Source organism: Lates calcarifer, linkage group LG9 (assembly GCF_001640805.2).
Source record: "Lates calcarifer isolate ASB-BC8 linkage group LG9, TLL_Latcal_v3, whole genome shotgun sequence".
Lineage (NCBI taxonomy): Eukaryota > Metazoa > Chordata > Actinopteri > Centropomidae > Lates > Lates calcarifer.
The window spans coordinates 7,087,563-7,110,896 of NC_066841.1; the positions used below are offsets into that span (position 1 = coordinate 7,087,563).

The window sequence follows — 23,334 nt, forward strand, 5'->3', positions numbered from 1 at the left end:
TGTTCTGCATTCTGCATTCTTCAACTTTATCATCATATCATCAAACAAAATACCTTTGTGTTTTGGACTGTTGGTCAAATTAAGACAGTTGAACATAACACTGAACTCTGGGGAACTGTAATGGGTATTTTTCCATGATTGCTTGAGGTTTCTTTTGAAATTGCAACCTTTCAACTTCACACACAACTTATCATTTTTCATCCCTATCTCTTTTTCTTGCACACAAACACACACACTCACATGCTCACATAGTGTAAACAGTACAATCTACAGTGGATCAGACAACTTATCTTACTGTACTGCACTACTACAATGTTTACAATCAATTAAAAGTTTAATACAGCCAAATATACAGCAGCAGCAGCCGCCTACACTACTGAAGTGCTTTTGCATTAACAACAGATTGCATGTGCATGTATGTGTGTGTGTGTGTGTGTGTGTGTGTGTGTGTGTGTGCACATGAACTTCTGTGTGGATACAGTTACAGGTGTGCGTGTGGGTCATATTTCTAATGGACAAACTATACTGTAATAATGTAACAAAGGAGAAATTGCAACGCGTCTGCGATGAAATGTCAGCCATCACTTCTTTGTGTTCGGGGTAATTGAACAACAACAGCAGACCTTTTCATGTGTCCTGACAGCCAGCAAACATTTTTTTTTTTTTTAGAGATACTGATGTGAAACAAGCTCCCAGTAATCTTTTTCTGGATGTCTCATCAGGCTAAAACAAAGACCTAGGAATGCTGTAGAAGCAGAGTGGGGAATTCTGGCACAAATCCACCTGCTTTCAAGGTGCACTGAGAGGGGGGAAAAAGTCTGATGACGTAAAAACTCCAGCTACACTTGTCATATGTTTACCCATTCACACTGTCAGATGGGCACACCTCTGACTCCGGTGATAGAAGTCAAGTCATAAAACAAGTGATAAGACATTTCTGGGCCAAAGGGAGTTCAACTACAGTTTAAACACTTATTCTGGGGCTAGGTTTCTCGTAATGTGCAAAATATGAAACAAGTTCTCTGTAGTGCATTAACTTCTCCTCTTGTGTACAACTTTTTTTTTCTTTGTTAAAGCAAACCTTAATGTATCCACTGTGTATAACATTTTCAAAATATACCTGCACACTATATGTCTGTCTGCATAAAGGTGGCTGCTGGAGACTGACTTTTTTGTGATTCAATGAAAATAATAAATGGTAAATAGTAAAAGAAAATGGATTATCATACCTCTTTAAGAGGTTGATTCATAGTTTACATAGTGATAGTATCAAACTAATGTGTAGTAAATGAAGCTGAAATATATAACCTAATGCCTTTGCCTTATAATGACCATCAGATGTAGATGTTCATCCTTTGTGGTTCAAACTACAAAACTGTGTAACAAATACCGATGAATAAAGTTACTAATGACTCAAGTAATGAATGGTCACATTAACATTATCCACACCTAAAGCACATTTCATGTGATAATTGCAGCCTGATTAAGAAATCAGTAAATAACGTACTGTTATGTGGGTACGGAAAAATGAATAACTCTTAGTGGGCGATAAAACACAATAAATTGTCTCACATGTAAAAAGAGACAAAAAAAAAACTGTCTGATCGAGTTTTTCTTCTGGACAGTAATTGAGTTGCACTTGTCGCAGCAAAACATCTCTGTAACATCCTAAAAATTGAAATTACTCTTACAAGCATTTCTCTTACCCTTCTTCCCTATCTCTGTCAAACTTTCAAATAAAAATTAAAAAGAAGAAAAGAAACAATCCAAGTAACCTACTCACCTGTGTCGGGCTCCACGCCTCCGTTCCTCCGATCAGGACGCTCCAGTGCATGGTGGTGTCTCTCATATTCCGGCTGAAATGAAGAAAAAAATCGATCCGATCTGCATGAGCTGCAGATGAGTGACACCAGGCTACAGTCCGCCTGCTGCCATTGATAGAGAGAGAGAGAGAACGTGAGAGAGAGAGAGAGAGAGAGAGAGAGAGAGAGGTGATCTGTGCCGCCATCCTGTGGCTGCATAAATGCAATGAGGAGAAGGAGATCCAGCTGTAGGACATACAGCTGTGATGCCTGACACAGTGCCATGCAAACAATACAGAGAAGACATGTACTGGCATGGGCTGGTAGCATAAAATGCTTTACATTTTTTTCTGCTCTGAGAAGCTCAAATATGGAATATCATATGCGAGTTGTTTGCAGTACTTACAAAATGGCCTACCTCTTGTAACATTAAAGGAAAAATACACTTTCTTGCTGAGAGTTGAAGATTGATACCACTTTGATGACTGTATAGTAATCTGAATAAAGGGGCACTAAAGGGATTTAGGGCCGCATTAAAAGATATCATACAGTGCCCCACCACTACAGGCCACACCGACCCTAAAAATTTAATACTGTACAGAAATGCATGCAAAATTCTGCACGTGGTGAAATTCACTATTTGATGCACTGACACCCTTCTAGAAGAATTGTGCTAAAGGCCATCTTGTACAGTTCAAATGTAATTTAAATGGCAAATTTTTCCCAAACTGCGTGCATCATATGATCCAGTACCCATAGCCATGCCATTTAACATTTATCAGCCGGGCTCTTACTCAGTCCCACTAACCAAGAGCTCAACACTGAGCCCTCTTGCCAGCAAAGTCACTGATCAAGTCTCTGGAGTCCTGGTTTGTAGCCAAGTAACTTTCAGTGAACAGCATGGCAACACTGCAAAGCCTGTCCAAGGACATAGTGGTCCTCAATAGTTTTTAACTTACTGAAAGCTCTCTCACCACCAGCTGCAGACATAGGCAGTGTGCAAAATATACATAAAACAGCATATACAGTGATCATGTGTCTTACTTCATTTCGCAATTCAGGCATAAGATCTCTGGAATACTTCATGATCAGTGTTTGGCACAGTAATGACTTTATCTGATCTGGCGTCACTGGTGAGACTGTGCACTTGGACTCCCCTTACTTTCCCTGACGTGTTTTCCCTGCCATCTGCAGTCCCCAATGTCTATCCCTTGGCCATGATGCATATTTTCAATCATCTCTGCTGTCTCACTTCCTGTCTTTTTGTTAAAGTCCTTGAATTCAAGAAACCAGTTCAGTGATTTCCCAGTCATCTGTTCCTTTGTTGTAACTTAATGTATGAGCACAACATTCTGCTCAGTGTGATAAATGTCTGAAATAATAAATGGCATCCTCGCTTTTTCTTAGAATTCTTTTCGAAACTCCTCTGCCACATAATTCAGTGAATTCATTGTGAATGTCAGAGCTCAGATAACGTGTCAGCCTGCTTCCTCTTTTTTGTCCCTGATTTTTTATACTCATTCACCAGTGGATCATAATGAAACAACCTCTAGTGTGTGAGGACATTACCATTGTTGATGTCAACTACATCTTTGGTTTTACCCCTGAAAGGTGAATTCCTTGATGCCAAGTGCAGTGTTACATCTATAACATAGGACTCTCTGACAGAGAGCTGTGACCAATGTCCTAACAATAGTCTCCCTGTCCATATCAGTTATTTTTTGCGGGCCTCAAACCTGGTTCATCTGACATATGATTATCTTCCTCTGAATCTCTCCCACATAACTTGCTATCTCCAGCTTGTTCATCTGCATCCTCAATCCATCTGTCTCTTCCTGTACACAGTCCCTCATTTACTCCATCCTCATCATCTGCATCACTCTCCTCTTCCATACTCCTGACAAAACTGTATCACTTGAGGAGGGTCCTGATAATATGATGGATATATCCTACAATACAGTACCATTTGTAATGACACCATAGCCAACATTTCAGTTTCTACCACTATGATGAATTAACTGTATTGTGGAAACAAATTACACAGCAGTATTGTAATACTGACCAAAATTACCTGCAGATGTGTATCACAACCACTAGATGTTTGTAAAGGACCATATTTAAGTGCATCAAAGCCATGGAGACATGCAGACTTTAAGGTTCAATTTTAACATGTCAGTTGGGCAATGCAGAGGCTCTCTGACTGTTTACTTTTTGCCAAAAACAAGAAAAGAAAAGGAAACCGTTAGTTTTATCAGTAGTAAATAAAATACTAAATTAATTATGATGGGTTAATAATTTAATACTGAAATAAATATAGCCTGAAACCACAAACGCCAACTTCATGGTGTTACCAAAAATCATTTGGAAAGTCCTGTTAACTGGTTTGGGTGCAAATGACAATTAAGCGGCTGAAAATCACTTAAGACTGAACATGTAGGGGTATCATATATGTTATGGAGGCGATCCAGTTGTGGCAGTGAAGTAGCAGCAGAAGTACTAACAGAGAGTAATAGTAACCCTAAATTCCCGACAGCACATGAACTCAGCACTCTCCGGTGTAGCTGGATACTTTGGGTTACCTCAGAGAAAACAGTGATAACAATGAGATAGCAGTTATTTGACACACAGGTCGCTCATTCACCGCCCCTCGGATTAAAAGGATTAACAGTCGATGACAGCAGGATTAAATCTGAACCTGAACTGAGTCTTAATAAAGTTTAGAGTCACTGTTGTTTGAGTAAACGTTTGTTTCAACATCCACTTTGCAAGCTATTGACAAACAAACGCGGCGATACCGTGTCCTCAGCCTCGGCCCTGAATGTCTAAACTACCAGGAAATGCAGGTGTGTCGGTGCTTGGGGACAAGTCGCTGGACTTCTACCGGGACCCGGTGAGTTTCTACCGGCAGAGGATTGAGAAACACCGGAGCAGAGTGTTTCTGTGCCGCCTGCTGAACAGACCGACCGCCTTCATCTGCTCTGCGCAGGGGATGAGAGAGCTGCTGTGTGGTATGTTCACTGTGTACGACTGTTTGTATACACGTGTGTGTGTGTGTGTGTGTGTGTGAGAGAGAGTGCGTGCGCACGCCTCAGGTGTGCACCTGCATCTCAGAGTTCAGTTAAGGTAAAACTTTTGCTCCCGGTGAGAAAAACACTTCACCATGTTAGTAATATACCTTTGCCGAACTACACATTATAATCTGAGTGATAGCTCAGTGAGATATATTTAGCTTTATTAGCTGTTATGCTACCTGTTGGTGTCATTATTACACAGGTAACACAGCGAAAGTAGCGCGCGTGTTCATTTCTTTGTCTCCTCAGCCATGGGACTGAGTCAGAGTTTGCTCTCGGGAAACAAAGGAACAAAAGGAAAAAAAAATCCTCTATATGGAATAAAATTCACTCATGGATTAGTGTGATCTGTCATGGGAGAGACTCGTGATGGTGCTGGAGAGGGGGGAGGAGGGGGATGTAGCTGACATGGAGTTTTACTGTAGTCTTATTATGTTACGTCGTCCTTAACATAGTAAAATTTGTGTCTTTTAACAACTATCGTGTACAGTATAAACATATAAGTTATAAAAGATATTTTCCTAATAACATAAGTTATACATCTTAAAAGAAGTTATGGAACAACTATAGAAAATCATCTAGGGATGTAAAAGGGAATAAAATAGGAGGTTAAATGAGACAATACATTAAATTAATATGACAGAATAATAATTCATGTAAATATATATAAAAACTCCTCAATGCATCATCAATTTTACCTAAATACAATAAAGTGAGATAAGTTTCCAGATTTAGATCAGGATCTTATATATATATATCTTATTTTATATTACAATATTTGTGAACAGGAAAATGTGGTGTTAGAAGTAATATCGGCTCATATTTACACAAACTGCAAATATTTCCAACAGAAGAAAGAACCTCATTTTCTTGTGCATTAGTGGATCCTGTCATTTTGTTAACACACACCTGCAGACAGAATCAAACCAAACATGGACATTGTGTGTTTGATTGTGTGAAGGGTGTGAACAGTATGCATATATGTGTGTGTGTGTGTATGTAATCAGGTAATTTGGTGTGTTTCAGAGAAGACCAATGTGTTTCTGAAGGATCCGACTGACTTGATGACCAACATGTACGGTGACACCGTCGTCACCTCCAATGGTAAACACACACAACAACCCCACAAATACCACAAAACTGAGCTTCTAAGTTGGCTCTTACTCAATCAAATGAATTGAAATGAAGAAAATGAATCAACAGCAGCCTTGATAGTTGTTTAAGTCATTTTTAAAGCAAAGCTCACTGCAATACATACTTTACACTGATGTAACATGTGATGTATACAAGATCATAATTGTAAAAATGTGCTTAAATTCAGATCTGCAGGTATAGATATGAGTAACGTGTCTCTGTGTGTTTCAGGTGAGGAGGCATGTCTTCTCCGTCTGTCCCTCACCAGCCTGTTTACAGGAAGTTGTTTGGAATCGTCAAGTGATTATATCACCAGGTACGGAAAGAAATGTTATTGGAACAGTGCTTCAGCATAAATTCATATCATAAATATATAAATTCATATTCTGTTGCTGGGGATGCCTTTGATGGTGTTGACATTCATGTTTTTATGACCTGGAGAGTGATGTGGTTTCATCTTCCAGTGTTGAGTTTAAATGGACTGATCTCTTGAAAAAGTCAGGTTGTATATTTAGACATTATTTGTGTCCAGCCTCTTGTTGTCTGTGATGACCGCAAGGACATTTGTGACGCAACTGCGGGGCTTTTATTGCTGCAACAGTTGTAGTGTGTCCATCCGTGTCAAAGGTCTCTTGAGCAAACGAATGAATGAAATTAACCCCTGTCTGTTTGTAATGTGGTGATTTAGCTTAACATATTGTTTTAATGTACATAATGTAGTAAAATTAGCTTCCAGGACATATTTAGACTCCCCTTACAGTTACCTTGAAATGAGAAAACTGTGTTTTTCTTTCTCTCTACAGTGTATGTGTGCGCTGTCTGAAGGACCTCTCTCTCAGGTATGTATACCTCCAGCACTCAGAGCACATATTCATTCATTACTTCACATTTGCATTACAGAGTACTTACATTACAGAGTACTTGTTTTAGTGCAGTAAAAGTAATGTAAGCAACTGTCTAATCCAACTGTCTAATCCACTTATGTGTAGTGGGCAGCCAGAGTGTGTCTACTCCATCTTCAAGCACCTGGGGACGGAGTTGGTTTTGGGCCTTTTTCTGAACGTACGAGCAGAGGAGCAGCCTGGAACTGTTCCAGGAAATCATGCAGCTCTGCACCCAGCACTGGCATGGTAGGGACACACAGATATGCTGTATACACATAACACAGAAAAACCACAGCACACAACCATTAGTTTTTTTGCAAATATACCACCAAGTATGGATGTGTGCATACTGAGCATTTTTCTTTATGCAACTGTCAGTTACGTTCAAACAAACTGCTCTGTAAGTGGATGATGAATATGACTTTTGTCAAAATGCAGCATTGGTATCACTCTCAAAATCTGTCTGTTGCAGACTTGTTTAGTAAGTCAGTGTTCTTGTTCTGCAATATGGCATTGCAAAAATTACCACTTCCCATTTAGTTTCAGGTCAGTAAATATTCCCCTCTGTGTTTGTGGCCATCTTTTTTTGTGTTTTCTGCCCCCGCAGGCCTGATCTCAGCTCCGGTGAACGTGAAGGTTCCTCTGTGGTCGTCGGGTTTCTCCACCGCTCTGGACGCCAGAGACAAACTGATGGACATCATCAAAGACAAGCTGGAGAACGACACACGGGGGTGAGACTGCGCTTGTCTCTCTGAATCTCTCTACTTCTCTTCTTCCTCTCTCACTCTCTTGCATCCTCCTTCTCTCTTTTGTTCTCTCTTTATGAGTTCCCCTTGCACACACACACACACACACACACGCACAAACACACACACACAGACTTTTTGTACTGACAAAAATTCTGCTTCTCCCTCTCAGTTTGTGCTTTCTGGAGATTGCAAATACCAGTAGTTATGTTTCCATGAAATTGTTGTGCAAGTTTTAAATGAACCTCTGAAAGAGAGGCAAGATGAAATATGTCTTCATCAATTACAACTTTTTATGAATATATAATTCCACAATGCCAAATGGTGTGAAAAGTTTCCATTCTCTTTTTCAGTACTCCAACTTCTGGATTTCCAGTTTGTTTTTGCTTTTTTTTTGGTATGAAATGTGCTAAACATAAGGTACCTGAAAATGTACTGAATTACTGATCTTTTCCTTCTTTTGCTACTCTCTCAAACTGTATTAGTAAGGTCAGGGTTTTTAGAGATAAAAAAAACAATACTAATTGAATCCAGATCAGGCAGAAATTTGCAGATTTTTTTATGGCAATGTGTCTAGTTCTTTCTCAGACACGTGGGTTCTTAGCAAATACAATGACATTATCCACTGAAAACAGTGACAGCTCTTCATCGTTGCACTGCCATTCTCATGCATGAAATTCTCTTTTCCTTCTCTTAGTTTCGTCGGCTCTCTCGGCTCTTTGCCACTGCCCGACTCCAGTGCTGCCTCTCAGCATCTCCTGCTGTTCATCTCCGCTCTGATCCCCAAAGCTCTGGCGTCGCTGCTCACCTCCTTCACGCTGGCGCTCGGTGGAAACGAACAGGTATGCAGATACAGACAGAAGTGTCCAGGTTGACAGGATAAAAAGACGACAAGATATGGCTGAAATTTTTGACCTGTAAACAGAAACACACAAACTTTGCGTGATCCAAGGTCCACATGGGCTTTGTAGGTCTTTTGATTGTTGTCTTCTGGAATTCCTTTGAATTGAATTAAGACTCAGTCAAATCCATCTCCGTGTTCAGGAGGAGGCACGTCAGCGAGCGAGAGAAGACCCTGATTACCTGCACAGAGTGCTGCTGGAGGTGCAGAGACTTTGGCCTCCTTTCATCGGTGGACGCAGAATAGCCGATCAGGTAGGACAGCTAAGCTGAGGACAGAAACCTGTCCTATTCATTTGAGGGTCTGCATTGGTCTGCCAGCAAATGTATCATAAAGTGTGTGGGAGTTGAGGACTCAAATTTTGCACCAGATCAAACATGTCTGATTTTATGCATCATATTTCTGACCTGTAGCAGATGCAGTTGTCCAGAACATCTCAACAATCAGTACAAAAGTAGAAAAAAATATAAATAGCATCATAAAGAGCCAAAATAAGAGCAAGAGAAGAGAACTAAAGCACAACCCATCTAATAAGACAACATGACAGCTGTTTTTGGTTCAGTTTACAATAGGAAATGCAGTGAATAAATCCTACTACTCGTTTAGCTCAGGATTTAGTTTATGCAGCTATGGGACATATATATTTATGCTTCTGCAGTGGTCCAAGATTTTGTTTTTCTGTTTTGCGTGTTGCACTCTCTTCCACTAGATGGCGACAGATCTTAGTAGATGACACTGTCACTCTCACTGTCAGCTCCTCTCTCTGGTACTTTGTTACTGTGCAGTGCCAAGACCTATAGAGGCAGGACAAAATAACAGGGTCATTTTAGAGCGCATGTTAGCGCTGCAGTAAATACCATTTAGGGCAGTCTTACATGGTCATTTTGAGGTTTGTCATTTTGCATGAAGTACCTTTCAGCTTGTGTCAGTGGGTATCCTTCAACAGCCTCTTTAGTTTTGAGACTTTTCTTCTTGCAGCATTTAAGAGTTTTGTTGAGACAGAACAACAAGTGAGTTTTATTACATTGAATACTACTAGTATAGTTCGGTGCAAGGAGGCCAGACAGTCACTGCCTGAAAGCTAAAAATTGTGAGTTTCATTGAACTGGATTTTACTGCACAGCTGTGTCATTGCGTTAGAATGTGTTTCTGTTATTTTGTACACCCTCTTTTTTTTCAAAATTGTTGCACTGTTAAATATTCTACTCTGGTATAACCTGTGTTGTTGTGTTAATTTGTGTACTATATACATTTCATTCATTACAATTATTGCTGTTATTCTATACACTGGTATGACATCAGCACTGCCAACCAATAGAATCACACTTTTGATCAAAATCCCATCTTTTAAATTGGCTAGCTGCTAACTCTGAGAGCGAGGTGTTTAGTCGTCTCCGCCTCCCACTGCACCAGCTCTCTTTGATCATTGTGACCTCATCAAACAGCCTTACGCAACAGCCCAATCAGAGGCATTGATCCATCTCTGTGATTGATTGACTCCGCTCCGCCGGAAGGAAGGGAGGGAGGGAGGTGGGGGTCGGTGTTGGTGGTGGTGGCAGGAGGGTGGGGGGTGATGTGTGCTGGTGATGCCGCCAAGCCAAGTGGAAAGTCATTTTTCACTTCTAGGAAATGCGCCAGTGCACTTTGATTCCCGATGGCCTCAGTGGGTTCATGACGTGTGGGGTTTTAGAGAATTAGGTGCATTTCGTAAGATTTGTGAAGTCCATAAAGGTCGAGATATAAAACTAGGGCAACAAAAAATTAACAAACAAGTGTAAGTGCAGATGGACTGGCCGTCAGCAGGGGAAGAAAGAGTACTAGAATATCTATGGTGCCTCCAAAAGTACAAAAGTAGCTCTTTTGAAGACTACTTACAGTTAATTGGTGATATATTGCCACTGCCACAATCCTTTCCCGGCCATTCCTCTTGTATAACCTCAGAAACACTAAGCAATAGAGAAGTAGTGGATCTGGCCTGAAAAGAGTTAATGAGATGTTTATGTGTGCAGGAAGGTGTGTAAGAAAGAGAGAGATTATTAGTATTCACAATCAGGTGGAAAAAGTTGAAGCTCCATCAGGTGGAACAAAGATATGCACTAGTTTTAGCAACTTGAATGTGTTTGAGTGTCTGAGAGACTCATATCTCTTCAGCGAGAAGTGTGAGGAAGAAAGAGATCTGTATAAGATTTTCCACTCCAGTAGAGAGAGGCAGAGAGAAAAATGAGAGAGAGGGTGGAGGAAAGAGAAACAGTGATTGTGTTCTCTGGCAGTCCATTAGCGCAGCCACTAATGGATGTAGTGAAAAGGTGAATTAAAAGAACAGCAATTGGGTAAGTGGTCTTTTTGCCCCAAGGTGGCTCCTTTCACCAGGAAAGGCAGCTCAGGAAATTTTGTTTAGAGGGTAGTCATAGTTTTCACTCAAGCAAAACATTAGGGTAAAAAATGTCTCCCATTCATTTTGGTTCAAAAGGACATTCACGGCATGTTCCTACAATGCTGTCATTTCAATTGCTCCCAGTTGACTTTCAGTGCAGGTGGTGTGCAGTGCCACCCTCAAACTCCTGTTCAACAGTTAAAATACATGGGTGTATCAGATGTGAGGCAGCATTTGTATGAATTTCCAGTTTGAAAATTGAAGGCGAACGCCAAGCTCAGCCCAGTGAGCAGTATAATCCTCCTTTAATCCTGTTGGAAATGAACAGTACGTGTATGTATGTGAACTCTCATGGTGACATGACTGTAATAATGTGATGTCCCATCCTGTGTGTGTGTGTGTGTGTGTGTGTGTGTGTGTGTGTGTGTGGTGTGTGTGTGTGTGTGTGTGTGTGTGCGCACGCGTAGGACTCCACCCTCGCAGGGTTTCAGGTCTCAAAGGGTTACGGTGCCATCTACATCAGCCACGCTGTCCACCGTGATCCAGAGGTGTTCCAGCAGCCAGATGACTTCCTGCCAGAGAGGTGGAACGGAAGGTGAGGATGTCAGATTTGGTCTTTCTGCCGAGAAAGCTCAGGACTTGTTTCAGAAAATAGACCAAAGTATCCCATGTGCTTCCTCTTTAAAGCACAGGGGCTATGTTTAGGATTAAATTAGATACAAAGAAAATGAATTGGAAAATGAAGCAGGACCCAGAGTTTGTCAATGAAAAGTGGGGCTTCTCATATAATGTAAAAAGAACTCTAAAGACAAGAAGAGCAAAACATACCAAAAAAAAAAAAAATGGGAGTAATTCAAAGGCAAATGGAAGAAAGAGAACAATCAAAAAAGTGCAGTTAAAAGCCAAGTTTTTCAAATGACTTGAGGAGATGTATGTACATGTGCAGTATATGCATGTACTTGTGTATGAGTGTCTATGTGTTTTTGTTCATGTATTTGTGCAAAGGCTGTGGGGAATGTTTTGCAACCCAATTCCCAGCAGTAAATGAACCCTCTGACCTAGACTGTGTGGGTTGACGTTTTATCCATCTGTGGTCAGCATGTCTTAATGTTACCACAACCCAACATGCAGCATGTAGGATTCTTACACGCTGCAAAAAGTGACCGAAAAGGGGATTGTTCAATCGACAGCATTTTGCCATTCGTTGTTGCTTTCCTGCAACTGACGCTGTTGTATTGACCTACACATCTAAACCACAGCTGAAGGGAAAATATTCATAAAATAGGAAGTCATTAAGTGAAAATGAAAGAAGGAGTTTCTCAAAGCTGAACTTTCTTGGCTGATAAAATAGGTCAACAAAGTGTGATTTAAAAAAACACATCATCATGATGCAGGTTCTTTTTCTGAGAGATTTTCCCATTTACTGTTCCTGGGACATGAACCCGTGACACCTTACTTGCTTACTTACACTGTGGTTAACTGTCGTGTCACACACAGACACGCACACAGATACACTCAAACACACAAACACACTGACCATTAGAGGGAGTGATAGGGAGGAAGCTTTCAGTGCCGTGACACATTAAGGATTGAGGAAATGCGTCATGAAAACCCATTTTCATAAAAACCAAAAAAAGAAGAAAAATACAGTATTTTTCATTAATGTTCACTATACTACATAAAGAACTGAAAAATAAAAGGGGTTAAGCTGGGGAGAAGAGAAGAAAGAGAATGTGATGGATGAGTTTATATTGATGTGTATGGATGGATGGCCATGCAAGTAATGAACAGATTTCTGTAAGATGGATGATCTCTAAAGGAGTTTGTGGTGAGGAAAAGAGAAGGGAAGGAAATTTACATTGATTTTACATTGAGTTTATCCGCGGCTTATCTCCTGCTGCCGGTATAGACACTAATTCATGCTCCTAGGGGTGGTATCAGAGGGTAGGTACAAACAATTTATATGGCAGTTTAGGTAGTTATTCTTGGAAGTCACAGATTGTGTTACACTGTGTTCGACTGGTTGGCGTGACTACATTAGCTTTCTTAAGTTTTCATGCTGCGACCCAATTTAGTAAATCACTAGTTTAAAAACTAGACAATAGTTATTAAGAACCAAGGAAGGACTTTATGCACAAATATAGTAATTAGATTTAGCAGATTTAGCTGGTGCAATCTAATCCAGCTGTCCTGTGATGAAACAGACATACTATAACCATGGGTTTTACTGACTGCAAACACACTTGGATGTTGGCTGAACACAGCATCTGTTTTTTTTCCCCATGCATTAGGAGATTAAAATAACAGATGAGGTTCAGATCAAAACAATATGAAGCAGAGTGGCAATGTCCCAAATCATGTATTATGATAGACAGATAGATAGATAGATAGACAGTCACTCATTCATTTTGCCATATTGATCCTTCCATACATGGCAGTCTAGTAATCTACTTTGTCTGGGGTCTAGACTGTAGCTTGATTTATGATTCTGTATTGGAAAATCATTCTGTACGTACACACGCCTACATTGTTACCATAGCAACTGATGCAGATAGATTACTAACGCCTAAGTCCTCAAATCTGAACTGATCACTCTCACTCATACAGCCACAGACAGTCATAAAGATTACATTTGAGGGGGTGAAAGGTCCTCTGCACACAACTAGAGCTGCACAAAGAGGCGGTTGAAGAAAAGCTGTGGGTCAGCATCCTTCGTTCTCATCCCTCACTCTCTGCCTGCTACCTGCTCCAGTGAAATGAAACCTGCTCTGGCTCCTTCAGTCATTCACTCTCTCAGTCGACTGTTTTTCTATTCGCTCACTTCCTCTATTCACCTGTTTATTCTCATTCATGTTCCTTCATTCAGATGACAAAGCAGAGAAGGGGAAAATATTTATGAATGTATGTATGTAGGTAGCTGCTGTCATGGAAACTGGTCACCTGACACCATCTTTACCAATTCTCTCTCTGTGTGTGTGTGTGTGTGTGTGTGTGTGTGTGTGTGTGTGTGTGTGTGTGTGTTTGTTTGTGTGTGTGTGAGCAGGGTAAGGGAAGAATGATGCCCTGTGGAGTGGGATGAGATATAGAAAAATGAGTCAGAGAAGATCTTTTGTTTTTTGTTTTTTTGCTCGTGTGTGTAACTCTCAGAACAAAAACAGGAAATGTCCTCTTTTTGTTTGGGGTTTCCCATTTATCAGTTAAATACAACCACCATTAGAAAAAAACCCTTTTACTGGAACTTCACAGTTTAAGTCAGTGAAGATAAATAAGAGTCAGAGACAGCCAACAAGCATGGACATTTTCTTTGGTTAAGCTTTTTTTGTTGCAAACATTATTATACAACATATATTTACATTATTTATATATATATATTTACAATATATATTTTCCCTACAGCATCTACCAGATGGCCTTGTGGATTTGTAAAGTCTATCTCAAGCAAATCTTAGTCACTATAATCACTTGCAAAGAATATTATTGAACATGAGTTCCCATTCAAACTAAAATAAACTGAGAAAAAAGAAAGAAAAAATATGACTTCAACAATTTGTTTTTTATGATCTCACTTATGCAGAACACAGTGTTAACATAGTATTGGATGTCATTCAGAATTTTCTGAAGCGTGTGTAAAAGCAACACAGCACTCAGCTGAAGAAGAGAAATCTATGAATGAATAGACAGGTAGCTGCTACCATGGTAACTGGCCACCTCACACCCATTTTTACCAATGGGGATTCCCTCTGTGCTTTCTGTCTGTGTGTGTGTGTGTGTGTGTGTGTGTGGGTACACCCTGGATGGGATGGGGTTAAGGAATGAGTCAGAGGAGATTTTCCTTGAGACGATATGATGTAAAATGTAGAAAATGCATCATAAAAATGTACAGAGATGTTCCTAAGAAAGTGGCCAGCTCAGCCAAGGTCAAAGACAGCCAGAATTAAAGCACATGAGGATTCTGAACATTAAATGATAAGTCTGGTAATGTTATATGCCATTAAAAATCGAAACCAACAGTCACTTTATCTAACTGACAACTATTGTCAGTGAAGCCAAAGCCTGACATAGCTTATTCATCTGTGCCATGCAGTAGAGCTTAAAAATGAACCACTCCATTGCATTGGTTGATTGAGCACTGGCATCATATGAAATAAAACCTAGAAGTTTTAAAAATGATTTAGCATTTTTAAAACTGAAACTATACAGTATACTACATTTTTAAAGATTAATGTCTTCACTGGGAAACAATGGACTTGGGGTTGAGAGGTTAACTGTAGAAGGGCATTCAAATTTTTGATTTTCTTTAAGAGTTACAGTAGTATGTGAATACTAGTTATGTCTCTTAATTGCTGCTCAATCTAGTGAATTTCCCTCAGGATGAATAAATTAGCTGTTGTCTCTTTGTGTTTGCTGAATCTCCTCCAACCTTCCACTTATCTTCCAGTCTGTTTCTCTTTCCTCCTATACCTGCTTCTTTCTCTGCTTCTCCATCTGTCAGTCCTCCTGGAGACTGTTTTCCTGTCAGCCTTGATAGTTGCCTGGCTCCCTTCCTTGCCACCTGGCTGTTTAATTTAATGACTGCAGTCCTGTTACATAACAAGCCAACCTACAATAACTATAGTCTAACCACTGTCTGTTTGTGCATGTGTGTTTCTGTGCAATTGTTGTATATATTACCCACAGTGTGCATCTTAGTACATATCACCAGCCTGTGTGTGTGTCTGTGTGCCTTTCCACTTGGAAGCAAATAGTAGACCTAGCAAGTTAACATCCTATGAGCCAAACGCCCACACAGGCTCTGGCTGTAGAGAAATTAATCGGAAATGCTACCAAACAGATAAACATCAGAGCTACTGCAGCGTGTTGTGTTGCTAGCCTAAAAACAGGAAGTGCCCCTCTTGTCTGGTGCCCCAAACTGTGAACATATTTATGAACTGAGGATCCCCTCACAGTAACAGCTTTGATGCTCAAAGCAAGCCTGGTAATCAGACTGACCAGACATTTCATTTCACTCCATTCAGTCAGCCTGACATAATGTTCAAGTAGCCTGATATCTTACTGGGAGCAGGGCTTGTTTTGTTTTGTCCTGACCAATCAATTGCAAGTGATACTGACATCATTTGCAGCTGATAAAGAGGTACTAGCAGGTGCTATGAGCATTAACTAAATTATTTTCTGCTGATCTGATAAATATCAAAATCTGACAATTTAAGAGTTTTTATTTCTGTAAACCATTTGCACAGCTGCACTGATCTCATCCAATTCACACTTTTTCTTTCACTATTTTTCATGAGTGTAGTGAAGTAGATATATAACTAGAAAAGTAACTAGCCATCAAGCTAATCTCAGTTTGTAGAATCTGATTGGTCAGTTGTTTCTTTAACCAGCTAACCAGTAATCAGCTGTCAGTTGACAGACCAGACCTATTTGAATTGCTAAACAAACCTGGGAACTAGCTCAAAGCATTCAAGAAGTTATTTTGTCATATTTTTGACAAGTAAAACTAGCAAGTCCATCAATTACATGTATTCAAAACAACTTGGCTTGTTAGGTGCATTTCACTCAGGTCTAGTTTTTGCTACTCTGAGTGTAGCTGTTTGTCTTCTCAGCTCCATTTCTTCCTTTCTGACTGCTAAATGCTGGAGCTCCAAAAAGGCCTTGTGCTGACACAAACACCAGACATTTACCATTGATGCTTTAGATCGCTAAAACATTTTCTTCAGTTCAACAACCTGAAAAATATCTGCACGTCTTTCTGAAGCCCTCCATTCAAGCTAATAGTGAATTGTATGATTTTCATGTTGTCTTGGCCTCAGAGTTCAGTCTTGACTTTTCAGACTGTGCTCTCATTCCATTTTATAGAAGAAAAATTAATTATACAGTACAATAGATTATACTTTCCAATTCACTTCCCATCCACGCGGCATATTTGATATAACCTTACACTTGACTGCTTGGTAGGACTTCCTCTCTCTGTGTGCCTCGGTGATACAAGACTGCATTGTGCACTGCACGTCTTACTGTTTCAGGATGGGCCCTAATAGTACATTAAACCATTAGACAGATGCTGCAGAGAACACTAATATTCCCTCTCTCTATGCTTCTCTGACTGACACACACACAAACCCTCTTACATGCACTGGACCCAGACTATACACCCCACTAATGCTTCCTGTTTGCCTTTAATCAGAGCTCAGGTTTCAGGAAGACAGGATGCATTAGTGGTGAGAGAGGGGAGGGATGGCCTGCATCAGCAGGCTGTTGACAAACCTGCCGACTGGAACCGTCCAGCATCTCTTTATTTTAGATATAGTTAGAGAGGAGTTACACCGGGAAGTTACAGACAAGGTGTCAAGTTGTGGCACTTATTTGTGTTCATGTTGCCTTATTGTGCAGCTTCACACTCATTTTCGTTTCTCTTCAGAATCTTTTAACTCTGAACCTTAAAGGTGACCTGCGCAGATTTTGATCACTTGTACCTTTGTGGAGTAATGTTGGTCTCCATTTTGTTTTTAACATGCATGGTGCACATGTTTGTTGCCAGGTGGTGAGAAACACTGAATGTAAATATAACTTTTGTTTCTTTACAAAAACATTTAGGGGATGAGTTGTTTACTTTGGGGAACATGTCCTCCCTTACCACGGTGAACAAGATTTACTAACCACTGGTTACCACTAGGGTCCTACCATTGATTGAGAGACCATCTGGAGTGAAGTCAGCCTATCATGCCATCATCATATGATCTCACATCTGACAGTCCTGTGGATAACAACACCTTCTTTCAGTTTTGTTAGATGCTCTTAACAGAAGCATGAAGTGCTCATTATTCTGCTGAGCGAATGACTGTGAATGGAATCCAGTCCTGTTAACCAATGCTGGCTTGAGTGCTCTGAATTGTAGAAAATAATTTAAAAAAATCAAGTGCCAGATAGAGATCAAATGTTTGGTGGTCCTATAACTCTTGAAGCTTTGTCAGATTATTAATTTCTGCATCTCTGATTTCTTTGCACACATGCATTTTTGAGAAACCATGTCACTGTGTTTTTGTATGTGCAGGAATGCAGGGCAGGAGCACTTCCTGTGTTCCTTTGGCAGCGGACCCAGGAGCTGCATTGGATCAAAACTTACCGATGTCTTCCTTAAGGTGAACACCGTCACACACAAACATGCATAAATACATACATAGGATTGACTCAAGGAAAGGATTCTTTTAAATGCAACTTTCTGTTGTATTTAGTGAATGTTCTTTTAGCCAGAGACACTGACACTAAGAAGAAGCCTCAGCTCTGCATTTGTCATTTTGCGCTGCTGGGTCAAATTTCAAGGGAAGTCTACTGAACTACTGTTGATGGAAATTTTATGGTCAAAATTTGCAATAGCACAGAGCATTATCAGTATCACCCATCAGCCAGTTAGGTTGTCCTCATTTATCTGCAATTGCACCAATATAACTAAACTCGCCTCACCTGCACTTTTAATCAGACTTGCCAACTTGAGAATTCCCTAAAAAGCTGCATTTTCATTAGTGAGTGAAGTTTATCATGTTTGAAAATATAAATCCTGTATCCTGAGTCTTAGTTCAGAGTTTCAAAGCTTAATGCCCACTGAATGAAATAAGAGAGAAGCCAGTGGTGACAGAGAGAGAGGTGAACCATCCCCCAACCATTCAGTAAATAGAGCACTGCTCATGGGAATGATGAAATGCTTGGCTGTGTGTGTGTGTTCATTAGAGATATCGGACAGAGAGTCCAGGTACAGATTGTCCCATTTAAACCATCTGCCCTTCCCCACGGGCAACATTCACCATAGCCACCACTGCGTATATACTCAGGAGACATGTAGACAGACACACACAGAGATACATGCACAGCCTATGGAGAGCAACAAGACAGGTGTGATACAGGTGTGACAACAGGAAGGAGAGAGCTTTATTTCCCATGCATGGGTGTTCTCTCTGGAAACAGGTGTGTTTATGCTCAAGTGTGTATGTATGTGTTGTGAGCCTTGACACTGGGGAGAGCAGGGGTGACACCAACATGAAAACAACCACTGTGGGCCGATGGATCCCCAAGGTTTTAAACAGAAGTCTGTGGAACTGGGTTGGAAGGATCCCCTCTGAATTTCAGGATTCACAGCCAAATCCTGTGCAGCTTAAAAACTTCTGATAATGGGACTGAATATTACCTCCTTTTTTCTTTTCTTGCACGACACATATACAGTTTAGTGTGGCAGCTAAGTTGAAGCTTTACCTTTCAAAATCTTTGGTAATTTTTGCAACAGTGAGTCCTTACTTTTAGAAAGAGGTAGACAAAAGAAGGCTTCTCATTTTCAGCAGATGGCTGACTGGCTGAAGTTACAATGGTTGCTGGTTTGGCTGCGGCTGATGGGGTGTAAAATTTCCTCAATCCAAAAAAGGGAAGGACAGAGCTGAAAATGTTAGCCTACACTCTGATATAACAGACCAGCTTCCACATTTTGGGGAAATTTTACTACGAAGTTGATGTGCTGTCATTGACAAAGGTTTTTTTTTTTTTTTTTTTACATGTAACATGCACATGCTAGTTAGCCGGACATGCTAATGTTAGCAGCTTACATTGGGCAGATACACTGTTCAATTGATTTCTTACACTTTTGTGGAAAAATCCAAAGTTTGGTTGTGCCTAGTTATGGTTGCTAAGCTGTAAATTGACAATTGCTTTTTGCAAGAGGTGTTTAGGAAGAACATGCATTTTACATCATACTCGTAGACTATGTTTACCTCAATGATTTAACAATGACAGCTGTTTTCTGCAGTCAAACATTTGAAATACACAAAAAGAAAATGTAGTTCTGTTTTATTTTGAGCCACTGAGTTACAGTCTTGTTTGAATGATTTCATTCATTGCCAGGTCAGCTGCTTCATTGTTTCTCAATGAACGTAGCAAGAAAAACCAGACAAGAGAGCAGCAGGAAGGAAGCAGATTGCACTAGTCAGCCAATAAGAGGCTTATCTCAGCAGTCCACATCCGTTGAGTCAGACTGTTAACTAACTCATCAACCTTCTGTGGTCAGATCACTAAGACAGGATATGTATGTTTTTCATCACAGATTATTAAAGAGCAAAAACAGCAACACATGCATAGGCTAGACACGTAATATGGATGGGGGTGTTACTGCAAGCTATCCAAAATGCAACAGTGAGGGATGACTCAATCCTACATACACACACACACACACACTCACACACACACTCTCATGACTCATTGTAAATGTTAGGCTTGATTGAATGGAGCTCAGGTGAAATGTTCACAGTGGTTTAATTATCTGCTCTCTCCTCGTTCAGCGCTCCTCATTGTTCAGCGGGACAATCATATCTCATTATTTAAAACTGGATTACTTACTCTAGATAGCCAGAGGGTGCTTGTTTTTTTGTTTTTTTATTGCATAAGCGAATGGTCTGAATGGGATAATCTAGGCACAACATTGCTCTCATACTCTTGCTCTCCAAGTGGACAATGGGTAGTCATCTTCCCTTTTCAAATACATATTTTTTTCCATTATATAGTCAGTGAGAGAGCTGTAATCAAGGTTGAAATTCATTAACCTGTGATGTACCACAGTGATAGCAATTCATAGCAGTGGGTGCACATTAATTAATCACTTTTGATAACACCTTGCAGGTTGAATTTAGAGAAGGATCTAGTAAAGAAAACTGCAACTATATTTAATGTAATAATCCCTCTTTGCATAGGAAATAGTAGAGGTGTAGTGGTATATAGAATGGTGTATACCCACATTAGGAAAGGGGCATTTACCATCTAAAATATGCCTACCTACAAATGAGTGGGCTCATACAACCAGAACAAGTAGGTTAGGTCAAGGGTTAACCAGGAACTGGGCCTGTAAACTGTGATTGGGTTGTAATTTTACTGCCATTTGGCCGTTTAAAGCGTGTGTGATTGGCTCTCAGCAGGCTGACCACTTCCACATGCCACCACACACACACACACACACACACACACACACACACACCCACACACACAGGAGGGCGTGACCAGAGTAAAAAGTAGACCGCAGGGATCTAGGTCAGAGATGTGACTCATCGCCTCTTCGCTTCATCCTTCCCCGATCCCCTCCTCCACCCCCAAACCCCACCTTCATCATCCATCCTCTTTTCGCTCACTTCTTCCCTCCCATTCCTCCTTCCCTGTTCATTCATCCTGCTCCTCCCCTTCTATCAGGGAAATCTTCATTCATAAAGTGGGAGGGAGGTGGGGCAACCAGCCATTACTGGTGGATGCAATTGGTCGGCTCAGTGGCTTAGCACCAGCCAATGGGGGGTGCTGGTTATGACATCACCAGCCATGGAGCTCTCTCTGCACTTCAGTATGGAGAATGAAATAGAACAGAGGATCAGGATTCTCATGTCTTATGGTGCCGTGGTTCAGTTTTTTATCGGTGACACTTTGGCACAAAATGAGATTTGCATACACTGAACCCTACCAAAACACAGATATGAATAATTTTTAAAAATTAGTGATCAACTTTAAGATTTTTTGTGTGTGTAAATCTAAGAATTGTTTATAATTTGAGTCATTACCACCCCCTACCAAATCCAAAGAACCCAATGTTCCATTTCAGCCTGGCTTCTAAAAGGTGTTGCGTTGCATTGCTATTTCCAAATCTGGAAAACAACGTACAAACAGACGTAAAGTGTTATGGAGGCTGTAGCTTTGCAAGTTGGAGACCTATCCAGCGTTGGTGGAGGCTCGCGCTCTGCCAAGTGCCCTCTAGTTTAACATTTTGTTTTTGCTCTGCTGTAAAATTAACTTACACCCCCACTGCTCTTAACTCAAAATATCATCTGTCAGGCAGAAAGTAAGTTCTGTTTATGTCGATGCAGCGAAGATACTGAAAATACAACATATTCAGAAAAAAAGGGGTTGTTTGTTTTGTGTGTATTTTGCTGCCAGGAAGCGTGCATGTACCTGTTAAAGCACTACGACTGGTGTTTGGACCCTCCATCACAGGACCTTGAGTACAAATGGCTGCCTGTGTCTCGCCCCAGCAACCCCCCCACCATGTCTTTCACCCGACTGGATCAGACCAGATCTGACAAGAGTGACACCAGCTAGGGACGCACAGGATATTTAGTGATGTACTTACTGATAAATTGGGAAAAAAGAAGAAAAGAAAACAAACTGAAAAAGCCAGAATATATCTGCTCTATATACACACTGAGAGGGAAGCCATCAATCTGTGAGGCTTTCCCCTGCTGCATATAATACAGGAATCGTCCTGGGGAAAGCCGAGTGAGTGTGCTGGTTTTCGCTCTCTGTGTTCCTCTGCCAGATATTCTGCAGCTTTCTTTGATGAATCTGCAACAGAAGACAAAACAAATGACTCATTCTTCCATTGTTGAATCTGACACTGCTAGACAACATTTCTTCTTTTCTTTTTAATGAGTCATACTGTATATTACAGTTTTAAAAAATCACCAAACACAAAACTCTTTGCCTCATTAAATTTAATTGAAATAACATGTCTTATACATCAGACATTGCGTCAAGGTTGAATTTAGATACACCTTCCTTTTTCATGTTTTTTATGGTGGTGATTGGTGTGAGAAAATTTGAAATACCTCCAAAACTACAGTGTTTATAAAGTAGAAATTGCTTTTTTCCCCCCTCCACACTGCAGTATCAGTGTTTAAACCAAGTAAACCCGAGGGAACACACACACGTGCACACACAAACACAGAGGTAAGCCCTCAGATTCCATCACTGACTGCAACCCCCCCCCCCGTCCACCACCTAGCAACCACCACTGCTTAGCAACAGTTCGTCATACCGACACTGACTTGCCTCCTTTTAGTATGCAAGTCTCTCTCTCTCTTTCTCACACACATACACACACTAACCTGGTTATTTTTGTACGCGTTCAGTCGACAGTGATGCGCACACCATCTGAATCACATGTAAATGATGCCAGAGGGCGTTTGAGAGCACACGTCTACATCTTAAATAACCTGGCTAACTTGAATGGTTTTTAGCACAAGAATCATAAACCTAACTAGACTTATTCTCTGCCTGCTACACTGTTGAAAATTAGTTTTCTTATTTAGTAATAAAAAGTGTAGCACATATTCTGTTGTATATGTAATTATATATTTGTCTTGCATAGCCATTTTAATGTTTTAAGTTTTAAATGTCTTTCATGTGTATGAGCCCGTGTATAAACTACAAGTAATGTTTTTAAGACTGTATGACATCTCACCTATCATGCTACATTCTTATTTTAAGTTTTAAGTAAAAACTGTCAAAATTGGAGTGTTTCATTTTAGCTTCTTGACTTGCTTTATCTCATAAAATTTACAGGTGAAATATTCTGTAATTTTGAACGCTAGCGATTCCTTTTCCCGAGGAGTCCAAGCCTTGTTTTTGGTTTG

At 40.4% G+C, this 23,334-nt stretch overlaps 2 protein-coding genes across 2 annotated transcripts in view; one reads left to right on the plus strand and one right to left on the minus strand.

Annotated features, from left to right (window-relative positions):
* si:dkey-247m21.3 (5-hydroxytryptamine receptor 4) overlaps window positions 1-1,925 on the minus strand; it is a 39,206-nt gene extending 37,281 nt beyond the window's left edge. The window contains exon 1 of the mRNA XM_018680648.2: window positions 1,784-1,925. The gene's annotated coding sequence lies outside the window, so the exon portion shown is untranslated. The remainder of the gene's footprint in view (window positions 1-1,783) is intronic.
* A 2,433-nt stretch (window positions 1,926-4,358) lies between these two features.
* LOC108886041 (putative cytochrome P450 120) lies at window positions 4,359-23,215 on the plus strand. Its single transcript, XM_018680649.2, is given in 12 exon segments — window positions 4,359-4,810; window positions 5,900-5,977; window positions 6,239-6,323; window positions 6,811-6,846; window positions 6,997-7,090; window positions 7,092-7,137; window positions 7,499-7,622; window positions 8,335-8,479; window positions 8,682-8,792; window positions 11,380-11,507; window positions 17,964-18,051; window positions 21,860-23,215. Coding segments are annotated over 12 exon segments (1,287 nt in total). The 5' UTR covers window positions 4,359-4,620; the 3' UTR covers window positions 22,022-23,215.
* Window positions 23,216-23,334: the final 119 nt, after the last annotated feature.